Source organism: Myotis yumanensis, unplaced genomic scaffold, assembly GCF_028538775.1.
Source record: "Myotis yumanensis isolate MYYU_CA2020_CCGP unplaced genomic scaffold, mMyoYum1.0.hap1 SCAF_14, whole genome shotgun sequence".
Classification (NCBI taxonomy): domain Eukaryota; kingdom Metazoa; phylum Chordata; class Mammalia; order Chiroptera; family Vespertilionidae; genus Myotis; species Myotis yumanensis.
Window position 1 is genome coordinate 35,751,589 of NW_027223765.1, and position 22,987 is coordinate 35,774,575.

Below are 22,987 nucleotides of genomic sequence, written 5' to 3' on the forward strand. Positions count from 1 at the left end.
TGTGTGCACAGTCTTATTGTAGTTAAGCCTTGATTGTTGTTGGTATCACTGGGAGGAATTGACCTCCAGGCCAATTGTCCATGAAAATCAGCTGTGTCTACAGTGGGAGAACTTCTGTGCTGAAGACACCCTTATGGGGCAAGACTTGCTTCAGTGGAGCTTTGGTGCTCACTGAGTCTGCCCCCTGAGTGTGTCCCTTATGGATCTGAGGAGTTGTAATCTGGATGGTCCCACTCTGACCACTGGGTACACGGGCTCTTGGATCTCTAAGGAGGTGCTAATTTAGCCTCTGCCTGAGGCTACCCAGCAGGAGGTAGGGAGAGATCTGCAGATTCCTCTTCCTTGTTTGGGGTTTGGAGGTGCCCAGATGAGGCCCAGCTGTGAAGCAATGCAAGCTCCTGTGGGGCCTTGAGCCTTCTTTTGGATGTTCTGGGTCTGTCTGGCCCAGCTGCAATTTGTTAGGTAATTTTAGATCTGAAAGGGCCAGCTCATTCATATGCAAAAGCCTCTGCTGGCAGCTTGGGTGGGGAGGGGTCTCAGGGAATCAACAGAGTGGAGCAAACAACTATGGCTACTCCTCAGCCCTGCCCTAAGAGGCCCCTGGGTCTCAGTGTCCCGCGGTAATCGCTGCAAGTACCTCTGAGAGAAAGCCACCGAGTTCCGCCCGATGCCAGAGAGTCCAGTTTCTCCCCGTATGAGTCTGGGTTCCCAGAGACTCGCCCAGAACTGGAGTTCAGAGCAGTCAGGAGCTTGTGACTCCCTCCCGATTGAAAAACACAGTGGAGTCCTTCGTTGCCAGCCCTTTCCGCGCTCGAGCCTCCGTACCTCTGCACTTTACTTCCGCAGCTCCTCTGAGTCTCAGTGTGCTTTTCTCTTTCCTTCTAGTTGTAGAATTTCCACTCAGCCAGCCTTCCTGTGGCTCTGAATGATGTCCGTTTTGTCTTTTAGTTGTATTTTTGAAGTGGTTGTGTGAGGCAGCAATTTCAGGTGTTTACCTATGCCGCCATCTTGGTTTCTCCTCTAGTTTCATTTTTTGCATCCACCTGTCCAGTTTTCCCAATACCATTCATTAAAGAGATTGTTTTTACTCCCTTGTATGCTCTTGCCTCCTTTGTCAAATATTAATTGTCCATAAAGGTGTAGGTTGATTTCTGGGCTCTGTTTCTGTTCCATTGATCTATATGCCTGTTCTTATGCCAATACCAGGCAGTTTTGATTACAGTGGTTTTGTAGTATAGTTTGATATTCAGTATTGTGATCCCTCCAATGTCGTTCTTTCTCAAGATTGTTGAGGTTATTTGAGGTCTTTTTTTGGTTCCATATACATTTTTTGGAATACTTGTTCTAGATCTATGGAACATGTCCTTGATATTTTAATAGGAATTGCATTGAGTCTACAGATTGCTGTGAGCAGTACGGACATTTTTATGATGTTAATTCTTCCAGATCATGAACACAGTATATACTTCCATTTGTTTGTAGCTTCCTCTATTTATTTCTTCAGTGTCCTATAGTTTTCCAAGGTCTTTTACTGTCTTGGTTAAGCTTATTCCTAGGAGCCTTATTTTTTATTTTTTGCTGCAGTAGTAAATGCGATTGTTTCCTTAGTTTCTCTTTCTGAGAGTTCATTATTGGTGTATAAAATGCCACCAATGCGTGTGGTTCAGTGGTTGAGTGCTGACCTCAGAACCAGTAGGTTGCGGTTCAATTTTCTGTCAGGGCACATGCCTGGGTTTTGGGCTCTATTACCAGTGGTGGCCATGCAGGAGGTGGCCAATCAATGATTCTCTCTCATCTCTGATGTTTTTATCTCTCTCCCTCTCCCTTCCTCTCCAAAATCAATAAAAATATTTTTTTTTAAGTGCCACCAATTTCTGGGTGTTAATTTTGTATCCTGCTACTTTGCCAAATTCATTTATCACATCTAGCAGTTTTTTGGTGGAGTCTAGGTTTTCTATGTACAATATCGTGTCATCTGCAAATAATGACAGTTTTACTTCCTCCTTTCCAGTTTGGATTCCTTTTATGTTTTCTTGTCTGATCGCAGTGGCTAAGTCTTCCATTACTATCCTATATAATAATCCTATATACTAAAAGGATAATATGCAAATTGTCCCCTTGACTGGGAGTTCAGGGGCAGGGGGAGATGAGGGGAGCTGGCTGGCCAACCGCCCATGGCTCCGCCCCCCGGCTGGCCAACCTCCTGCGTCCCCTCTCCTGGCTGGCCTGATCCCCTGAATTCGTGCACTGGGCCTCTAGTGTTGAATAAGAGTGATGAAAGTGGACATCCCTGTCTTGATCTTAAGAGAAACACTTTTAGTTTTTGCCCACTGAATATAATGACGTTGGTTGTAGGTTTGTCGAAATGGCTTTTATTATGTTGAGGTATGATCCTTCTCTTCCCACTTTGCTGAGAGTTTTTATCATAAATGGCTGCTCGATTTTATCAAATGTTTTTTCTGCATCTTTTGATGTGTTCATGTGACTTTTACCTTTCATATTATGTGATACTAGAGGCCCAATGCACGAATTTCATGCAAGGGGCTGGGCTTCACAGCCGCAGCCCTCACAGCCCCAGCTTGTCCAGAAGGTCGTCTGGAAGGACATCCGGAAGGTTGTTCGGCTGTCCGGTCTAATTAGCATATTACACTTTTATTATTATAGATAACACATTTGCTGATTTGCAAATATTGTACCCTTGCAACCCCAGAGTAAATCCTATTTGATCATGGTGTATGATCTCTTTAATGTATTGCTAGATCCAATGTGCTAATATTTTGTTGAGGATCTTAGCATCTATGTTCATCAGAGATATTGGCCTATAATTCTTTATAGTGTCTTTATCTGGTTTTAGAATTAGGAAAATGTTGGCCTTGTAAAAAACGCTTGCAAGTCTTCCCCCCTCTTGAATTTTTTGGAACGGTTTGAAGATAGGTATTAGTTCTCTGAATGTTTGGTAAAATTTGCCTGTGAAGCCATCCCGTCCAGGACTTTTGTTTGCTGGGAGTTTTTTTCATTACTGCTTCAGTTTCATTACTTGTTATTGGTCTCTTCACATTTTCCTGATTCAGTTTTGTGAGATTGTATGTTTCTAGGAATTTATTCGTTCATCTTTTCAAAGAACCAGCTCTTAGTCTCATTGTCTTTTTAGTCTCTATTTTATAAATCCTTTCTGATTTTTATTTCCTTTCTTCTACTAACTTTTGATTTCATTTGTTTTTATTCTAGTACTCGAGATGTAAACTTAGTTGTTTGAATATTTTTGTGTCTTGAGGTAGACATTTATTGCTATAAACTTCCCTCTTAGTACTGCTTTTTCTACATCGGTAAATTGTGGTATACTGTATTTCTGTTTGCACTGTTGTTAATCCTCACCTGAGACAAATGGAAATTGCTCTGGATGCTGTGCTCAGTGGTTAGAGAAACATCAATGTGAGAGACGCACATCCATTGGTTGCCTCCCAACCCCCCCCCACACACACACACACACCAGGGCTAGGAGTCAAGCCTGCAACCCAGGGGTGCACCCTTGGCCAGGAATTGAGCCCGTGACCCTTTGGTGTGTGGGCCAACACTCTGACTGCTGAACACACTGGCGAAGGCTGTTTCCATTTTCTCAAGGTATTTTTTTTCTCTTTTGATTTCTTCATTAACCAGTGGTTCAGTAGCATGATGTTTAATTTCCATATATTTGTGAATTTTCCAGCTTTCTCATAATTGATTTCTAGTTCATACCATTGTGGTTAGAAAAGATGTTTAATAGGATTTCAGTCTTCTTATATTGGACTGATTTTGCGGCCTAACGTATGGTAGGTCCAGGAAAATTTTCCATATGCATTTGAGTTAAGTCTCTCTGATTGAACATGTTGTTAAGGTTGATTTTTTTCTTACTGATTTTCTCTGGGTGATCTATTCATTGATGTATGTGGGGTATTAAAGTCTCCTATTATTCTATTGTTTTCTATTTCTCCCTTTGGGTCTGTTATTATTTGCTTATATATTTAGGTGTTTCTATGTTGGGTGCATAAATACTTACAAATATTATAAACTAGAGGCCCGGTGCACAAAAATTTGTGCACTGGGGGGGGGGTCGTCCTTCAGCCCAGCCTGTGCCCATTTGCAGTCCAGGACCTCTTGGGGGATGTCCACCTGTTGACTTAGGCCCACTCCCCGGGAGATCAGGCCTAAGCTTGCAGTAAGACATCCTTCTGGCAGCCAGGGAGCCCTCGGGGGATGTACGACTGAAGGCTTAGGCCCCCAAGGGATCGGGCCTAAACCGTTAGTTGGACATTCTTAGTGCTGCCACGGAGGTGGGAGAGGCTCCCGCCACCACCTCTGCGCTGGCCAGCCATGAGCCAGCTTCTGGCTGAGTGGCACTCTCCATATGGAAGTGCACTGACCTACAGGGGGCAGCTCCTTCATTGAGCGTCTGCCCCCTGGTGGCCAGTGCTCATCATAGCAACCGGCCATTCTGCTGTTCAGTCAATTTGCATATTAGCCTTTTATTATTATTACTAGAGGCCCGGTGCACAAAAATTTGTGCACTCGGGGGGGAAGAGGGGGTCCCTCAGCCCGGCCTGTGCCCTCTCGCAGTCTGGGACCCCTCGGGAGATAACGACCTGCTGGCTTAGGCCTGCTCCTGAGTGGCAGAGGGCAAGCCCAATCCCTAGGTGCAGCCCCTGGTCGGGCTCAAAGCAGGGCTGATTGGGGAGTTGGGGCACCGCCCCCTGTCATGCACAGAGCAGGGCGGATTGGGAGGTTGCGATGCCACCCTCAGTCACGCTCAGGGTAGGGCTGATTGGGGGGTTGGGGCACCGCCCCCGTCACACTCAAGGCAGGTTCAATGGGGAGGTTGCGGCGCCACCCCCTGTGACTCACAGAGCAGGGCCAATCAGGGGGTTGGGGCACTGCCCCCTGTCACTCACAGAGCAGGGCCAATCAGGGGGTTGGGGCACTGCCCCCTGTCACTCACAGAGCAGGGCCAATCAGGGGGTTGGGGCACTGCCCCCCCTCCCATCACGCACAGAGCAGGGCCCATCAGGGGGTTGGGGAGCTCCCCCCTGTCACGCACAGAGCAGGGCCCATCAGGGGGTTGGGGAGCTCCCCCCTGTCACGCACAGAGTAGGGCCGATAGGGGAGTTAGGGCACCACCCCCTGTCACCCACAGAGCAGGGCCAATCAGGGGGTTGGGGCGCCACCACTGTCACACTCAGGGCAGGGCCGATGGGGAGGTTATGGCTCTACCCTGTCACACACAGAGCAGGGCCCGTGGGGGGTGGGGGGGGTAGGCACCACCCCCTGTCACACACAGAGCAGGGCCGATCAGGGGGTTGGGACGCCACACCCTGTCACACACAGAGCCGCAGGGCGATCAGGGGGTTTGGGCGCTGCCCCCTGTCATGCTGATCTGGTGCCAGAAGGCCTCGTGGCTCTGCTGATCCCTGTGCTGGGAGGCATATTACCCTTTTACTATATAGGATAGAGGCCTGGGGGCTGGCTGGTTTGCCCTGAAGGGTGTCCTGGATCAGGGTGGGGGTCCCCACTGGGGTGCCTGGCCAGCCTGGATGAGGGGATGATGGCTGTTTGCAGCTGGTCACACACCCTTCAGGGTGGGGGTCCCCACTGGGGTGCCTGGACAGTCTGGGTGAGGGGCTGAGGACTGCTTTCAGGCTAGGGGTTTTGACTGAAGCTCCCAACCACTCCTTTTTTTCTTTTTTTTTTTTTTCTTCTGGGCCAGCTTTAGCTCTGGCTCTAGCTCTGAGGCTTCCGCTGCTGGTTTGTTTGCCGTTCTATAATCGAAACAATGTATAACTTCAGCTCTGAGATCCCAGCCGGCTATATTTGTTAGAATGTTTCAAACTGCCAGCTCAGAGTCCGGCAAGTCAGGCGGGGAATGTTGCAGTCTGCAGTCACGGGAGCAAGCAAGCCTCACGTTCGCTTCCAGCTGCCTGGCTGCCGGCCGCCATCTTGGCTGACAGTTAATTTGCATAAGGATACGCTGATTAGCCAATCGGAAGGGTAGCGATCGTACGCCAATTACCATTTTTCTCTTTTATTAGTGTAGATTATATAGGATGTCCCTATTTCCCGCCTTTTGCCCTCTCTACCCAGCTGTTGCCCCCCACTTCTCTCTGGCCATCTGTTGTCTGTGTCCATGGGTTGTGCATATATTTTCTTTGGCTAATCCCTTCTTTAAATTCACTTCTTTAAATTTTTATTTTCAGATAAGTGCTTATAACTGCACTATTATATATTTTCTATTATATCATTTAGAATTAAGATATCTTTTGCTGAAACCGGTTTGGCTCAATGGATAGAGCGTCGGCCTGCGGACTGAAAGGTCCCAGGTTCGATTCCGGTCAAGGGCATGTACCTGGGTTGCAGGCACATCCCCAGTGGGAGATGTGCAGGAGGCAGCTGATCGATGTCTCTCTCATCGATGTTTCTAACTCTCTATCTCTCTCCCTTCCTCTCTGTAAAAATCAATAAAATATATATTTCAAAAAAAAAAAGATATCTTTTAATTGAACCCTTGTAAATTTTAGCACAATTTAATAAATTATGCTAGAAGCAATTAGGAGATTTTTCATGTAATTCAGATACATTTAAATTAATATTTTATTAATTTTTAATTTTTTAATATTTAAATTTGAAATAATATCATACATGTAAAAAAACTATAAAATACTATAGCATATTATATGTACCCGTCACCCAATTTCTTAGGTGTTAATAATATAAACATAACCATTATAAGTGGGGCCTTGACTTACAAGTGTCCTGACTAACGAGTTTTTCGAGATACGAGCCATCTCTCGGCCGATATTTTGCTTTGAGTTGCAAGCTAAAATTTGGGTTACGAGCCAGCTTCAGATACCCCATTGCTAGTTGGCGCAGCGAACGTCACAGTGAACGCCACAACATCAGCCCAGCATCATGTGTCATTGTAATGGTGAAAATTGATTTGACATACGAGTAATTTGAGTTACAAGCTCCGTCACGGAACGAATTAAACTCGTAAGTCAAGGCCCCACTGTACAACTAACAAAATTTGGAATATATTTTTCTTATAATCTCTTTAATGTTACTTAATCCATTTACTTTGTTTTTGTTAATCTTCACCCAAGGATATTTTTCCATTTAATTTTAGAGAGAGTGAAGGGAAAGGGAGACACACATTGATTGGTTGCCTCCTGCACATGCTCTGATAGGGACTGGGGATCAAGCCAGCAAGTGAGGTACATGTCCTTGACTGGAATTGAACCTGGGACCCTTCAGTCCAAGGGCTAATGCTCTATCCACTTACTTCATTTACTTTTAATCTATATGTGTCTTTATATTTAAAGTGGGTTTTGTTTTTGACTCACCCTCATAATCTGTCTTTTAATTGGTGCATTTATGCCACTGACTTTCAGAGTGCTTACTGATAGAGTTACTGCCATATCTGGTGACTTCTGGGGCTTGCGGGGCGGGCCTGCCTGCGGCCCCGGGACCAGATCATCGGGTTCCGGGCAGCAGGCAGGCGGCTCCTGGGGTCGTCCACGGGGCCCTGGATGGCGGCTCGTGCTGTCCCACCCTGCCTGCAGTATGCAAATTAGCTGCCATCTTTGTTGGCAGTTAATTTGCATCTCTCGCTGATTAGCCAATGGGAGGTGTAGCGAAGGTATGGTCAATTACCATGTTTGGCTGTTATTAGATGGGATATTTGTTGGGTTGACACCTTTATAATTATATAATGCCCTTCTTTGTCTCTTATTACAGTCTTCATTTTCAAGTCTATTTTGTCTAACATAAGTATAGGTGTGTTATACCAAAGGGTCACGTGCCCACTTCCTGGCCAAGGGCGCACACCTGGGTTGCAGGTTTGACCCCCCAGCTTTTTTGTTTCCCATTTTTCCATCCCTTCACTTTCAGTCTGTATTCTTATATCCGAAATTAGCCTCTTGTCAGCAGCATACTCATGGCTTTTGGTTTTTTATCTATTCAGCTATTCTTTTGTTGAATTTAGTCTGTTTTACAGTTAAAGTAATTATTGATAGCCCTGACCGGTTTGGCTCAGTGGATAGAGCATCGGCCTGTGGACTGAAAGGTCCCAGGTTCGATTCCGGTCAAGGGCATGTACCTTGGTTGCGGGCACATCCCCAGTGGGGGGGTGTGTAGGAGGCAGCTGATCGATGTTTCTCTCTCATCGATGTTTCTGGCTCTCTATCCCTCTCCCTTCCTCTCTGTAAAAGATCAATAAAGTATATATTTTTTAAAGTAATTATTGATAGGTATGTGCTTATTGTCATTTAATTGTTTTGTGGCTCTTGTTACTTCCTATGTTCCTTTCTTCTTCTCTTGCTCTCCTCTTACTAGTAGTTGTGGTTTGATGACTTTCTTTGGTGGCATGCTTGGATCCCTTTCTCATTACCATTTGTGCATCTACTATAGGTGTTTGCTTTGTGGTTTACATGAGGCTTACATATAACAACCTATATTTATGTTTGTTTTAAGTTGGTAGCTTAAGTTTAAATACATTCTAAAGCTCTACATTTTTACTCTCTCCCCACTCGTGTTTTATGTTTTCAGTGTAACATTTCACATCTTTTTATCTTTTGTATCCCTTAATTATTGTAGTGATAGTCATTTTTACTATTTTTGTCTTTTAACCTTCATAGTAGCTCTGTAAGTGATTAGTCCACTATCGTTACTATATATTTATTTACCTTTACGATTATACTTTCATGTTTTCTTGTTACTAATTGGCACCCTTTATTTCAGTTTAAAGAAGTCCCTTTAACTTTTTATAAGGCTGATTTAATCATGATGAAGACCTTTAGCTTTTTTTTTTTTTTTTTTAAATAAGCTGCCCTCTGTGAAAAGGAGTTCTAACTCATCTCCCAGCTCACTTCATCTCAAGCTTTTGCTTGTCTAGAAAAAACTCTCCTTCGAGTCTGGATAATAACTTTACCAGGTGGAATATTCTTAGTGCTAAGTTTTTTTCTTTCAGCACTTTGTTAAAAATAAGCAAACACGTCTCTCAAAGTTTAGTTTTTTATTGAATGTGTTACAAAAGAAATTTAGTCAGAAGACCAGAGCCCGTGACATCATCAGACTCTAGATTCTTCTTTCTTTGCTTCCACTTTCTCCTCCTCAGCTGGGGCAGCAGTGGTGGAGGGGGCAGGATCTTCTGCAGGGGCAGGTCCATCTGCCCCTACATTGCAGATGAGACTCCCAGTGTTGACATTGGCCAGAGCCTTTGCAAAGCCTGGCCAGAAAGGTTCAATGTTTACTCCAGCTGCTTTGATGAGGGCATTGATCTTATCCTCCATCACTGGCTCCGCGTCGTTGTGCAGAAGGGCCATCGGTGCAGGATAGTGGCCGGGTAGATGCAGCTCCGAGATGGAGGCCTTGGTGTGGGCGGGTGCTGGGTGGTGAGCGCTGCCGGGAGTGGTGCTAGTTGCCAGGTGAAGTGAGGGCCTCCTCCTCAGCTTCCTTGGAAGGACGGAGCACCTTACCAGCAGCTGGGGAAAGGGAGATATGTTTGTTATCTTGATTGTAGTGTTTTTCAGAGTATATCTATGTCAGAGTTCATCAAATTGTGTACTTTATGTGCAGTTAATGTCAGGTATACCTCAAAGCTGTTTTTAAATTTTTATTTTGGAGAATAAAAAGTTGTTACTATACAAGAACTCAAGAATTACTGTTTTCATGAGCCCTTCTTGAGGCAACCAATCGATGTGTCTACTAGAAAATAAGCTTCAGACAACAAAAATGACTAGAAAGACATTTATACATGCATACCTCGTTTTATTGCACTTCACTGATGCTGTGCTTTTTACAAATTAAAGGCAAGACTCCACCAGCAAAAAGATTACAACTCACTTTATTTTGATACTTTATAGCAGTGGTCTGAACCACATCTGCAGTATCTCCAAGGTATGCATGTATAAATACACAGTTTATGGTAGAGAACTAGGACTAAATGAGGGTTAGAAGGCAAAGTACAGGATGTATTGGCCACGTGCTCTGCTAAGGCAGATAGAGTACAACTGTTAAAGTGCTGTATCAGTGGTTAGAGTGTGGGTCCACACACTGAAGGGTTGCAGGTTTGATTCCCTGCCTCGGTTGGGGCGCATGCAGGAGGCAACCAATCAGTGTTTCTCTCTCACATCGATGTTTCTCTCTGTCTCTCTCTTTCTCATTCTACCCCCCTCCCTTCCTTACAATCTTCCCTCCCTTTTAATCTCTCAAATGGAGGAAATATCCTCTGGTTAGATTTAACAAAAACAACAGTGTGGCACATGAGCAGCTAAAGATCCACATATTTTCATGTTGGTACCATTCACACACAAACACCTCCTCCCGACCCCCACAAAAAATAAAATGAAAACAGGGAGAGCCCGGTCAGCGTGGCTCAGTGGTTGAGCATCAGCCTATGAATCAGGCAGTCACTGTTCAATCCCCAGTCAGGGCACATGCCCGGGTTGCAGGCTCGATCCCCGGTGTGGGGCGTGCAGGAGGAAGCTGATCAATGATTTTCTCTCATCGTTGATGTTTCTCTCTCCCTCCCTTCTTCTCTGAAATCAATAAGGACATATTTTTTTTAAAAAAAGAACTAGAGGAGAATAGGAAGAACATTGCATACACTTTATTAAAGATTTTAGTAATCATATTGGCAATATTATTATAAGATAAATAATTATGTGGCAGTGAGCATCCCTAGCACCAGATTATGGTCTTGAATACAGCTTCTCACTAAAGGAAACCAGAGCTCTTGAGGAAATGGCATTTCCAGGTCTGAAGTAGGAAATGTACAAGATGAGCTTGTACGTCTTGTCATACCAGATTGAAAAGAAATAAAGTCATATTTTGACATACTAGGATTATGTCAAAGGAGCCAACTTGGACAGGTTCACAGTGCCAAAGATGGGCAATACGAGTGTCAAAAATGAGAATAATTGCAATGAACTGAACCTACCACATATGCCTAAATCCATGAGTTCATACATTGAAGAGAGAATCAGGCATCTTTGGAGAAAGTTAGGGAACCAATTCTGAAAGAATCAAGCATATTCTGCCTTTCCTATCTGATCTGTACCGCTGGGCAACCAAATATTAAGAGGGGAATTGTCCCTATTTAGGGTATCCCATGTAATAAATGACAAAGAAATGAATTACAGTATCACCATTTTGTAACTCTCGGTGAATTAAGAGAGGCATAAATTACTGACAGGTTCTAACAAAATAGAGAGAGACAATGTCACATAATGTGCCTGCTGATGAAAGAATACACCACCACATGTTGTCTTGGCAAAGGGGTCAAACCTGAGTCTGATCCCGTACTGGATCCAGCTCACAATGTAGGAATTCAGAGGAACTTGTTGAACTGAGTATGCAACAGCAAAACCCAGCCTGAGAAACTACAGATCAGATGACACTGATTCTTCAACAGAAAAATTACAAAGAATAAAAGGATCAGAGGAGGAAGCTATAAATTAGGAGATGTGAAAAACAGTAACAAAAAAAAAAATTAAACAGCAAGACTAAACTTTAGTGTCAGGATGCACATTTGGGTAACAAAACTAAAACAAAAAGATTATAAGTCAGGATAATGGGTACTTACGGGGTGAGAGGGGCTGTGATTCAAGTAGGACATAATGACAGGGCTTCCGGGGTACATTGCAGTCTTATTAACTTGGTGATGGTTACAAGAGTGCTTCAGAGTAATTCACGAAGCTATATATTTACTATGTATGGTTTTCTGAATCTGCCCTCCTTTCATATGTTTGAAAAATGTTCTGTTTCTTAAATTCCTGAGAGTCCCTAATTCTCACTTTAAATGCATACTGCTGAAAAATATACACCCTGGTAGGAATCCTTAAAGGAGAATTATGAGTGGCTAATCCTTAGTTCATCAAAACAGCTGTCCTACCTAAGCCAGACCTGAGGACTAGAGGGGAATGAGCAACAGCCTTGGCTCTGCCAAAGCGTGTTCTGTTGCCAGGCAAAAGGGCCAAGTCACAAGTCCCCCTTCTTACAGATTGGCTGCAATGCCGTCAGCTGGGCCCCTGCTGTTGTACCTGGAAGCCTCATAGACCAGCCATCAGGACAGAAGCCCAACTACATCAAGAAATTTGCCTCAGGCGGCTGTGACAACCTCATCAAGCTGTGGAAGTAAGTGGGGTTCGTGGACTTCTCAAGGGGACAGCCTTCTACTCTACCTCCCATGACAGCCACAGTTCACAAAAAAACAGGATCATCTTTTTTCCTCTTGCCCATAGAATACTGTTTTCAATGTCAGAGGACATCCTTTAAAAAACACACAACTTGCTGTTAGCTGAAGCAGTTTCATTCACTCTTTCCCTAATTCCTAATTGCTAGAGCTGACTTGGCTATGGAAAAGCAGTGCATTATAGCTGGTGAATTGGATAAAACTCTGCAGACTCAACAAATGAAATCAGAAAGATGGAATAGTTTCTCAGCCCCTGTGGAGCTTACACTGTGGAGAAGGAATGTGATCCACATGCACAATAGAGGTGTGGGAAAGCTCCTGGGCTGCTACCCGATTCTCTTCTGATCTCCCCTTTAGGGAGGAAGAGGATGGCCAGTGGAAGGAGGAACAGAAGTTGGAAGCACACAGTGACTGGGTTCGAGACGTGGCCTGGGCCCCTTCCATTGGTCTACCCACCAGCACCATCGCCAGTTGTTCCCAGGTCAGCTCAGACCCCCTGAGGGCATCCTGAGTTATTTAATCTCTGAGTGAGTCCCATCAGCCCTTACAGTCCCCTTAGGGGAGAGTCCTTGAAAGGTAAGAGCAGGGCAACAAGTACCTTTGGGCCAGTGCAGATAGCAGAGTGGTGGAGCAGGTCGTCACGCAGTGAACTCTTGATATCAGGCCACAAGTGGCTTGCCTCCACTGAGCCAAGAGCAGGACCAGCTTCCCCAGCTGAAGCTTGTGTGAGTAGATAATGGAAGTGCTCAGGTACAGTTCTGAGAGATTGTTCCCAAACAAGGACCAGGGCAATGGGAAAGTCTGAAGACCTGGGCTCACCTACTACCCACTCTTCCCAGGCAGATCATGAAAGTAAGACCAAGGACAAGCCTTTAATTATAGGCTACCCAACACCCAGGCCAGAATTAAGCCAGGCCCTTTATATATATCATTTGTGCCTGTTTTGTTTGGTCCTATTTTTGAGAGGTTTTTTGTTTTTCTCCCTTCTCATTCTCTGAACTTGGTTTTTAGGCAGCCAGACCCATTCAGTTGAGAAAGTATAGACAGAGCAGAGGGAACTGAAACAAGAAAGTGACTTTGAAGAAATGAAAACTGCCCCCATCTCCTGACTCTCCTGTCTTCCCAGGATGGTCGTGTGTTCATTTGGACCTGTGACGATGCCTCAAGCAATACGTGGTCTCCCAAACTACTGCACAAGTTCAATGATGTTGTGTGGCACGTGAGTTGGTCCATCACAGCCAACATTCTGGCCGTCTCGGGTGGAGATAATAAGGTACACAGCATTTCTATGACCTGGGGGACAGGGCCCCGTTTGTCTTTGCCCACTGGAAAATGCAGTTAATGAGGCCTGCATTTTGAGCATGTGTCCTAATTATATCCTTAAATCTTACTGCCCTTTAAGTTTAAATAAGGATGTTAACTTCTGCATATTTTATTACTGTTTGAGTTAATTCCAATTTTCTTGAAATTTAATTTAAAGATATTTCTAGCCCACTGGTGTGGCTCAGTGGTTTAGCATTGACTTATGAACCAGGAGGTCACGGTTCGATTGCCAGTCAGAGCACATGCCCAGTTTGTGGGCTCAATCCCCCAGTGTGGGATGTGCAGGAGGCAGCCAATCAATGATTCTATCTCATCAAGAATTATCCCTTTGTCCAGCGTATCTATGTCATTGTCATAGTGACTATTGTGATAGCACAGTGCTTATGTTCAGGTAACCCTTTTTGTACTTAATGGCCTCAAAGCACAAGAGTAGTGATGCTGGCAATTCAGTTATGCCAAAGAGAAGCCATAACGTGCTTCCTTTAAATAAAGGAAGAGTGTAGTACAGTAAGATAACTTTGAAAAAGAGACCATATTACATAACTTTTATTATAGTATATTGTTTACAATTGTTCTATTTTATTATTGTTACTCTCTCTTACTGTGCCTTGTTTATAAATTAAACTTTGTTGTAGGTATAATGTATAGGGTTCAGTACTACTATCCATGTTTCAGGCATCTACTAGGGGAGTCATGGAACATATCCCTTATGGATGGGGGGCTACTATATTGGTGGTGTGTTTTTGGGGGGGGGGGGGTGTTCATTAGGTCCCATAATTCCTGTAGGTTTTCTATACTCTTCTTCATTCTTTTTTCTTGTTCTTACGACTGGATACTTTCAAATGTCCTATCTTCCAGATCATAATTCTTTCTTGTACACTGTTGAGGCTGCTTTTGAATTCTTAAGTTTGGTTTCTGAATTTTTAAGTTCTAGGATTTGAGTTTTTATTTTTTGATGGTTTCTATTGCTTTGCCAAAGTTCGTGTTATTCATGCATTGTTTTAACTAATCTCATTTATCCTTGTAGTTCACTAAACTTCAAAAGGATTACTCTGAATTCTTTATCTGATAGTTCATAGATCTCCATTTCTTTAGTGTCAGGTACTAGAACTTGATTAGTTTCCTTTGGTGGTGTCATATTTACCTGGTTTTTCATGATCCTTGGTACCTGCACACTGGAGTGTGGTCTCCTCTTCCAGGCTTTACAGGTTCAGTTTGGTTTTCTGGACGTGTCTGTTAGTAATATCTTTGGACAGATGGGGTCCTAATAGCAAAGATAGACCCTTTGCTGTTAGGATATATCTTTGGGTGAGGCAGCTGTTTGAACGCTGAGGTAGGGGATGCAGGGTGTGCTATTGGCTGAGAACAGCTAGATACAATTGCTGGCTTCGTTTCCTGCCCAAGTGAGTCTATAGAATGAACTTCACGGTTGCATGGTCAGGACTGAGTATTCTACTCAGCAGTAGGTGGGGCTGTGAATTAGCTTCCCTGCTTTGGTGGGACAGCACCCAGAGCTCATTTGGGGACCCCAGTCAGGCAAGAGTGCACTGAATATCGTGGTCAGGTGAGGTCACTTGTTTTGCTCTGGAGACAGGAACAGCCATAGTCTGTGCTTTCTGTTCCAGTGCCCCTAGAAGCAGGGATGTTTGATGGGATACACCGCTTCGCATGTGCTCTGGGAAGGGTCCCTGGTCTGAAGGCTGTTTTCAGCAGTAAGTGTGGTTACAAATTAGTTTCTTTCCTGGGCTCAGCAGGAAAAGCAGCTCTAAGGCCACTAATGTTCTTTATGGCTTTGACTCAAGCCAGTCCATGCCCCAACGGATGACATGGCCGAACGGGGCCCACTGGCTTTGCTCTGGAGGTAATCAGCTCTGCCTGCCTGCCTGCCTTCCTCTCAGCTATACAGTTGGTGGGACGTGTCGATTCGAGGTGTTCTTGCCGGCTCTTCCTGCAGCAGGTAGGGCTGTGACTTACAAAAGTAGGCAGAACTCTGGTTTGGGGACCTGAATTAGGCGATCTGCACTCACCAAGTTCCCTGGTCAGACTGTTCCCTGGGACTAGCTGGATTCTGCAGGTAGGAACTAGGTCTGCGAAGATCTGAGTGCTGGTTGTTGGAAGCCCCTTCTCCGTCACAATCGGATTCCCAGTGGTTGACCCCACAGGTTCACCTGCAAGCCACTCCTGTGGTGCTGGATGGATGTCATCCTAGTGCTCTCCTCCCTCCGGAAGAACTGCACCTGCCTGGGGGAGAGGTGCAGTTAGCATGGAGCCATCCCTCTTACCTTTCTAATGCAGTCCAGCCTGGTCTCTCGTGCGGGGGTGTCAGCCTCACTCCCTCCCCTGTTCTAGGACTCTTAGTGGTATCTTGTCCATGAATAGTTGTTCTTTTAAGGGGGAGTGAAATTTGGAACTACTCATGTCACCTCCTTTGTGTAGATTTTTCTTCTGTTTTGATGGGATTTCAGTGAGGAAACCAAGATTAGTCCTCTGTTTTCCCACATGGCTGTGAGCCATGGTTCTTTGGGAATTTGGTCAATCATTCAGGGATCCAGTGAGATGAGAGCAGAGGGAAGGGGTGCTGACCTGTGTGTGTGTTGGCTTGCAGGTGACCCTGTGGAAGGAGTCAGTTGACGGGCAGTGGGTGTGCATCAGTGACGTCAACAAGGGCCAGGGTTCCGTGTCTGCTTCCGTCACAGAGGGCCAGCAGAACGAGCAGTGACAAGACTGGCGGGGCCCAGCTCCCCACCTGCCAATTCCTGGACCAACTGACCAAACAACGGCAAGGAAGCGCTCCAACAAGATGACTTTCCCAGGAATAGTTAAAACTGCAACGAGATTGATCATCTGCCTTAACATGATTTGATATGGTTTGTAATTTACAAAGCACTCATTATGAGGGAGAAACTACAAATGATCTATTATTTAAAAATATTTTTTGGCCATTTTTATGTACCTTTTGGGTTCAGGCATTATTTGGGAGTTTTTGTTTCCAAAGTAATTAAACATGATGTTTATAATTCTACATTAATTATCCTCCCTAAAAAAGTTCATTTTGACTCTTGTTGGTCAACATGAACCAAGTCCCTGCTGGTCTGTCACAGTGTGAGCATCCTGGTGATTGAGTTTACACAGAAGGTACCATATACAAAGCACTGTAAAAGGAGTGCTGGACTTGGTCTTGAGTTACGGGGACTATAACCCTGGCTCTGCATGCACATCCTCTTCTGTAGAATGAGACTAATAAAGTCTGCTCTACAGAATGGTTGCAAGACTCAAATGAGCTAATACATGTGGGTGATCCACAAAATGCCATGTAAATGCAGGACAGTACTAACCAAATATCAATATAGTTAAGAGACTGGCCGGAAGGGAGGGCACCATTCGTTCAGTTTATTGACCCTGTCAGTGACAGAAGGGGCCTGTGATGGAGACCATGGTTCTGGTCTAAATTGACCCTGAGCCAACTATCACCTCTCAGCAGAGGCCCTGGGACCCTCGCCTGAGTCATCAGTCACAACAATAGCTACCATTTCCTGAGACCTGCTGTGAGCTGGCAGTGCATTTGGGTCTTTCACACATTAAGCAGCACAACAAACTATAAGCATATACCCCCAATTTACTGAGAAACTAGCACAGAATTGACCACTGCCAAGTTGGTAAAGCCAGTACTCTCAATGTAGAATGAGGGGGCTCCTCAGCTGTTATCTAGGAGTGGATCACAGTAGTTTAATACGAATGCTCTTAGACAAAAGGTCAAGCCACTCACCTCAGGAGGCTGTGTGCACAGGTGTGGGTCCCCATTCTTCTGTTTCTCATCCTTCGTTTGTTTTTCTGCAGCAAAACCCCTGTTTTGAAATAAATGTTAGATTGTACTGGGTTAGTAATAGGTCAGTGGTGTCCTGGCCATGTGCTCTGTGTGTAATTTACACCAGGGAGGATCAGTGTAGATAATCTGGAGGTATATAAAATTATCACTTTCAACAGTTTATGCTTAGAGTAGTAACAGATTCACCATTTGGGGGTAAGAAATCCCCCCCCCCCCCCCAAAAAAAGGACACATATGTAATACCCTTTGTAATACTTTTAGCAAAAAAAAAAAAAAAAATTAATTAAAAAAAAAGAAAAATCCCCCAAATTTTTTGACCATAAACTAAGCTAATTAAGTGGAAATACTATGTTAACTTTCCAGGACAGTTAACACCCAAATGAGATGAATAAAATGATAATTTAAAAGGTATAGAGAGTGCTTGACAAGACAAAAAGGCAGTAGCAGCCATCGGTTTTTAATCCTTTCACAAAAACAAAGCAACTAGTGTGGCAAAAGAAACCCCCAGACAACATTAAGGTAGTCCCTCAAACCACTGAATCTGGAAGAGTAGGGCCACACCATTCATAGCCATAATACTTGTGTGGGATCTACATGGGGGGGGGGGGGGGGCGGGGGGCGGTTTCTTATGATCTATTGAGCCAGGTAGCCCAATAATTACCATCAAATAATTATCCATTCTGAATAGAAAACAGCAAGTCAATGAGAACAACTGTCAAAACTAGAAATTGCACAGGCTTTCGTTATGAGTTCTACAGGAGAGGTCTCCACTTGCGCACATGAAGGATTAACGGCTGTGATGTTCACCACACTGTAAACAACTAGTACATATGACAACAGGCAGTACTAAGGAGAACAAAAACAAGTGAGGGGAACACAGTTATCCCAGCCTACTTGCCAGGCCAAAGGACAGGGAGACAGAATCCAATGGTCTCACTGAGTTGAAGAGACAGATCAGAGTTCAGGAAAGCTAAGCCACAACATAGGGGGCAGAATACTAAAAAGGAGACAGCAAGCTCCTGAGATCTGCAAAAGGGGTTCTTAGAATCTTTGACCAAGTGTTAATCTGCATATATCATCATGACTGGAAAGCAATAGACCAAACAATTCCTGGGAATTCACAGCAGTTCATTTTCCCAATAACTAGAGTGCAAAAACTTCATAAACTTAAGACATTGGGTACTAAGGAAGATGCATACCTTAACAGTAAATCTTAATTTAGGCCTAGAGGAAAGGTTGCTCTGGATCTTAAAGTAAGTCTTGAGAAGATCAAACTGATCCAGCAATAATTTCACTTAGTGCCAGATCAAAGCCCAACACTCTTTAAAGGAAAAACAAAATTTACAAAGTCTAGCAGCCAATCCAAAATTACCAGCATGCAAAGAAGCAGGAAAATATTGCCCATAACCAGGAGAGGAGAAAAGAAACCTGACAGTCACAGAAATGAGACCATATAATTAGCAGAGTAGTACCTTAAAACACTATTATAAATATATTAAAGAACGTAAAGGAAAAGGAACATAAAAATGGAAGATAAAAAAATGTTGCCAACAATTCCTAGAAATGAAAAAGTCAGTATCTAAAGTGAAAACATACTGGATGGGAGTAAGAGCAGATTAAACACTACAGTGAGAAAGGTAACACTAAGTCTGAAGAGAGAGCAATAGAAACTATACAAATTAGTGCAGAGAAAAAGGAACTCAAAAGATGAACCAAGCAACTGTGGGACAGTATTAAGAGGTCTGAAATGTGTAAAGTGGAGTCCCAAGGAGAAAACAAGTTTAAGCGGGGGTAGGGGAAAAAAGATATTTGAAGAGCCTGGCCAGCAGGAATCAGTAGTTGAGCATCGACCTATAAACCAGGAGGTCATGGGTCAATTCCCAGTCAGGGCACATGCCCGGGGTGCAGGAGGCAGCCGACCAATGATTCTCATCATTGATGTTTCTCTCTGCCTTCCTCTCTGAAATCAAAAATATGTTTTAAAATATCTATATATTTGAAGAAAGTCAGACTTTTTCAAATTGGGAAATTATAACCCTACAGATCCAAGAAAATTGGAGACACAAGTAGAAGAATCAATAAACACATACCCCATAATAAAATTGCTGAAACTTTAAATTATACACGCAGCCAGAGAAAAAGACCTATTACATAGAGAGAGGAACAAGTACAGTCGGCCCTCCATATCCGCAGGTTTTGCATCTGGGGATTTATCCAACCACAGATGGAAAATATTCAGAAGAAAATTCCAGAAAATTCCAAAAAGCAAAACTTGAATTTGCCACATACCAAACACTGTTGAATTCACCCACACATCAATGAAAGTGCTACACCGCATTAACAAAGTGGAGGATAAAAGTCATATCTCAAGAGATGCAGAAAAGTATTTGACACGATTCAGCATCCACTTATGATTTAAAACCTCTCAATTAAAGGTTATAAATAACAAACCCACAGCTAATATACTCAGTGGTGGAAAGCTGAAAGCTTTTCCTCGAAGATCAGAAACAAGACAAGGATGCTCACTTGACTCTTATTCGACATAGTACTGGCAGTCCTAAACAAAGCCATAGGAAAGGGAAATAAAAGGCATCCAAGTTGGAAAGGATTAAGTAAAATTGTCACTATGGACGACATAATTTCATATATATTTAAAAATCCATCAAAAACCCTGACCAGTTTGGCTGAGTGGATAGAGCGTCGGCCTGCAGACTGAAGGGTCCTGGGTTCGATTCCAGTCAAGGGCATGTACCTTGGTTGCGGGCACATCCCCAGTGGGGGTGTGCAGGAGGCAGCTGGTCGATGTTTCTCTCTCATCGATGTTTCTAACTCTCTATCCCTCTCCCTTACTCTCTGTAAAAAAATCAATAAAATATATTTTTTTAAAAATCCATCAAAAGAATAGAAATAAATGAATACAGTAAAGTTGGAGGATATAAAATCAATATACAGAAATCTGTTGTATTTGTATATACTACCAACGAACTATCTGAAAGAAAAATGAAAACAATCCCATTTACAATTGCAACAAAAAGAATAAAGCACCTAGGAACACACTTGAGGTGAAAGACCTGTACATTGAAAACTACACAAAGAAATGGAAAGATAGTCTGTGTTCATGGACTGGAAGAATTACATTGTTAAAATGCCCATAATACCTAAAGCAATCTATAGATTCGATGTAATCCCAATGGCATTTTTACAGAAATAGAAAAAAAAAATCCTAAAATTTGTATGGAACCACAAACAGCCAAAGCAATCCTGGGGGATGCGGGGGGGAGCACAAAAAGTCCCCAGAGGTATCACACTCCCCAATTTCAAACTATATTACAAAACTAATCAAAACAGTATGGTACTGACAGAAAAAGACACACAGACCAAAAAAAAAAGAACAATGGGACAGAATTGAGAGCCCAGAAATAAACCTACACATATATGGGGCAGTTGACATTGCACATCAGTAGTTTTATTGCTAGCTTTACCCAGTGGCCAGATAAGTTTCTATTGAACGAGTACAAAAAACGTTTTACAAAGTATCATACTTTAAAAAGATCTTAGCTTATAAAAACATGTAATAAGTAACTTCAAAATGCAATGGCTATTTAATTTTAAGGCATGCCTTTAATATTTATGTAAAACACTGTGTAATATAAAAACACAAGAATGCTCGTGATCCGCCCGCAATGTGTTAGTTTACAACAAAGGAGCCAAGATAATACAGTGGAGAAAGGAAAGTCACAATAAATGGTGTTAGGATAACTGGGCAGCCACATGCAAAATAATGAATCTAGACCACTATCTTTGTTGTTGTGATTCCCCACCCAAGGATATTTTTTCCATTTATTTTTTGAGGGGGGTGGGGGACAAAACGGAGAGGGAGAGAGAAACATCTATATGAGAAGGACACATTAATTGGTTGCCTCCCGCATGTGCCCTGATTTGGGCTGGGGATTGAACCTGCAACCAAGGTATGTGTGCCCTTGACTGGGAATCGAACCCATAACCCTTTGGTGTGCAAGCCAATGCTACAACGACTGACTCACACCAGCCAGGCCTTGACACTATCTTATACCACATACAAAAATTCACTCAAAATGGATTTAAAGACCTGAATGTAAGACCTAAAATAATAAAATACATGAAAGAACACATAGGTAATAAGCTTCTGAACAATCAGTTTCAGTGGTGTTTATGTGAATTTGACTTCAAAAGCAAGGAAAACAAAAATAAAGAAATGGGACTATATCAAACTAAAGAGCTTCCTCACAGCAAAGGAAACCACCAAAAATACAAAAGAGGCAACCAACCAAATGGGAGAAGATATTTGCAAATGATACTTCTGAATAAGGCATTAGTATCCAAAATATATAAAGAATGCATGCAACAACAAAAATGATTAAAATATGAACAGAGGACATGAATAGATATTTTTCTAAGCAAGACATCCAGATGGCCAACAGATAATATATGTTTTCAACATTAATAATTATAAAAATGCAAATCAAAACCACAACTAGATATCACCTCATAGCTGTTAAAATGGCTATTATAAAAAATGCAACAGCCCTAGCCGGTTTGGCTCAGTGAAGAGAGCGTTGGCCTGCGGACTGAAGGGTTCCGGGTTCAATTCCGGTCAAGGGCACATGCCCAGGTTGTGGGCTCAATCCCCAGTAGGGGGCATGCAGGAGGCAGCCGATCAGTGATACTCATCATTGATGTTTCTATCTCCCTCTCTGAAATCAATAAAAATATATATATATTTTTTTTTTTAATGCAACAAATAAGTGTTGTCAAGGATGTGGAGAAAAGAGAACCATCATACACTATTGGTGAGAATGTAATTGGGTGCAGCCACTATGAAAAGCAGTTTGGAGGTTCCTTAAAAATTAATACTAGCCCAAGCCAGTTTGGCTCAGTGGATAGAGCATTGGCCTGCAGACAGAAGGGTCCCAGGTTCAATTCTGGTCAGGGACACATGCCCGGGTTGTGGGCTCAATCCCCAGTAGGGGGCATGCAGGAGGCAGCCAATCAATGATTCTCTCTCATTGATGTTTCTATCTCTCCCTCTCCATCTCTGAAATCAATAAAAATATTTTAAAAAATTTTTTTAATTAAAATACCATATGACTCAGCAATTTCTTTTCTGGGTATTTATACAAAGAATATGAAAACATTTAAAAAGCTATATGAACCTCTATGTTCATTACAACATTATTTACAATAGCCAAGATATGGAAACAACGTTAGCATTCATCAATGCATGAATGGATAAGATGTGCAATATATAGATATAATGAAATACTACCATGACATTAAAAAAAGTTGAAATATTGCCACTTGTAACAGAATAGGTGGATTTGGAGGGTATTATGTTAAGCAAAATTAAGTCCGATGGAAAAGGACAAAAATCGTATGATTTACTCATCTGTAGAATACAAAACAAAAAAGTAACAAGTGAACTAACAAAACAAACTCATAGGTACAACAAAATGGTGGCACCAAAAAGGAAGGGGATGGAAGAGGGCAAAATGGGTAAAGGGGTCAAATATATGCTAATGAATAGAAACTAAACTTTTAGGGATGAGAACACAATAGGGTACACAAATAAATCATAATATTGC

The 22,987-nt window shown here is 43.0% G+C and overlaps 1 protein-coding gene and 1 long non-coding RNA gene across 6 annotated transcripts in view; one reads left to right on the plus strand and one right to left on the minus strand.

Annotated features, from left to right (window-relative positions):
* The window catches only part of SEC13 (SEC13 homolog, nuclear pore and COPII coat complex component), a 30,964-nt gene extending 13,544 nt beyond the window's left edge, over positions 1-17,420 (plus strand). For all 3 annotated transcript variants that reach the window (XM_070433645.1, XM_070433646.1, XM_070433647.1), the window contains exons 6-9: positions 12,026-12,159; positions 12,575-12,698; positions 13,344-13,490; positions 16,146-17,420. In XM_070433645.1, coding sequence (XP_070289746.1) covers positions 12,026-12,159; positions 12,575-12,698; positions 13,344-13,490; positions 16,146-16,259 — 519 coding nt within the window. In that variant the 3' untranslated portion in view covers positions 16,260-17,420. The remainder of the gene's footprint in view (positions 1-12,025; positions 12,160-12,574; positions 12,699-13,343; positions 13,491-16,145) is intronic.
* The window catches only part of LOC139022455 (uncharacterized), a 33,665-nt gene continuing 19,700 nt past the window's right edge, over positions 9,023-22,987 (minus strand). For all 3 annotated transcript variants that reach the window (XR_011473708.1, XR_011473707.1, XR_011473709.1), the window contains 4 exons: positions 17,307-17,385; positions 16,124-16,365; positions 15,568-15,781; positions 9,023-9,506 (listed from right to left, as the gene is read on the minus strand). This is a non-coding gene — a long non-coding RNA (uncharacterized lncRNA). The remainder of the gene's footprint in view (positions 9,507-15,567; positions 15,782-16,123; positions 16,366-17,306; positions 17,386-22,987) is intronic.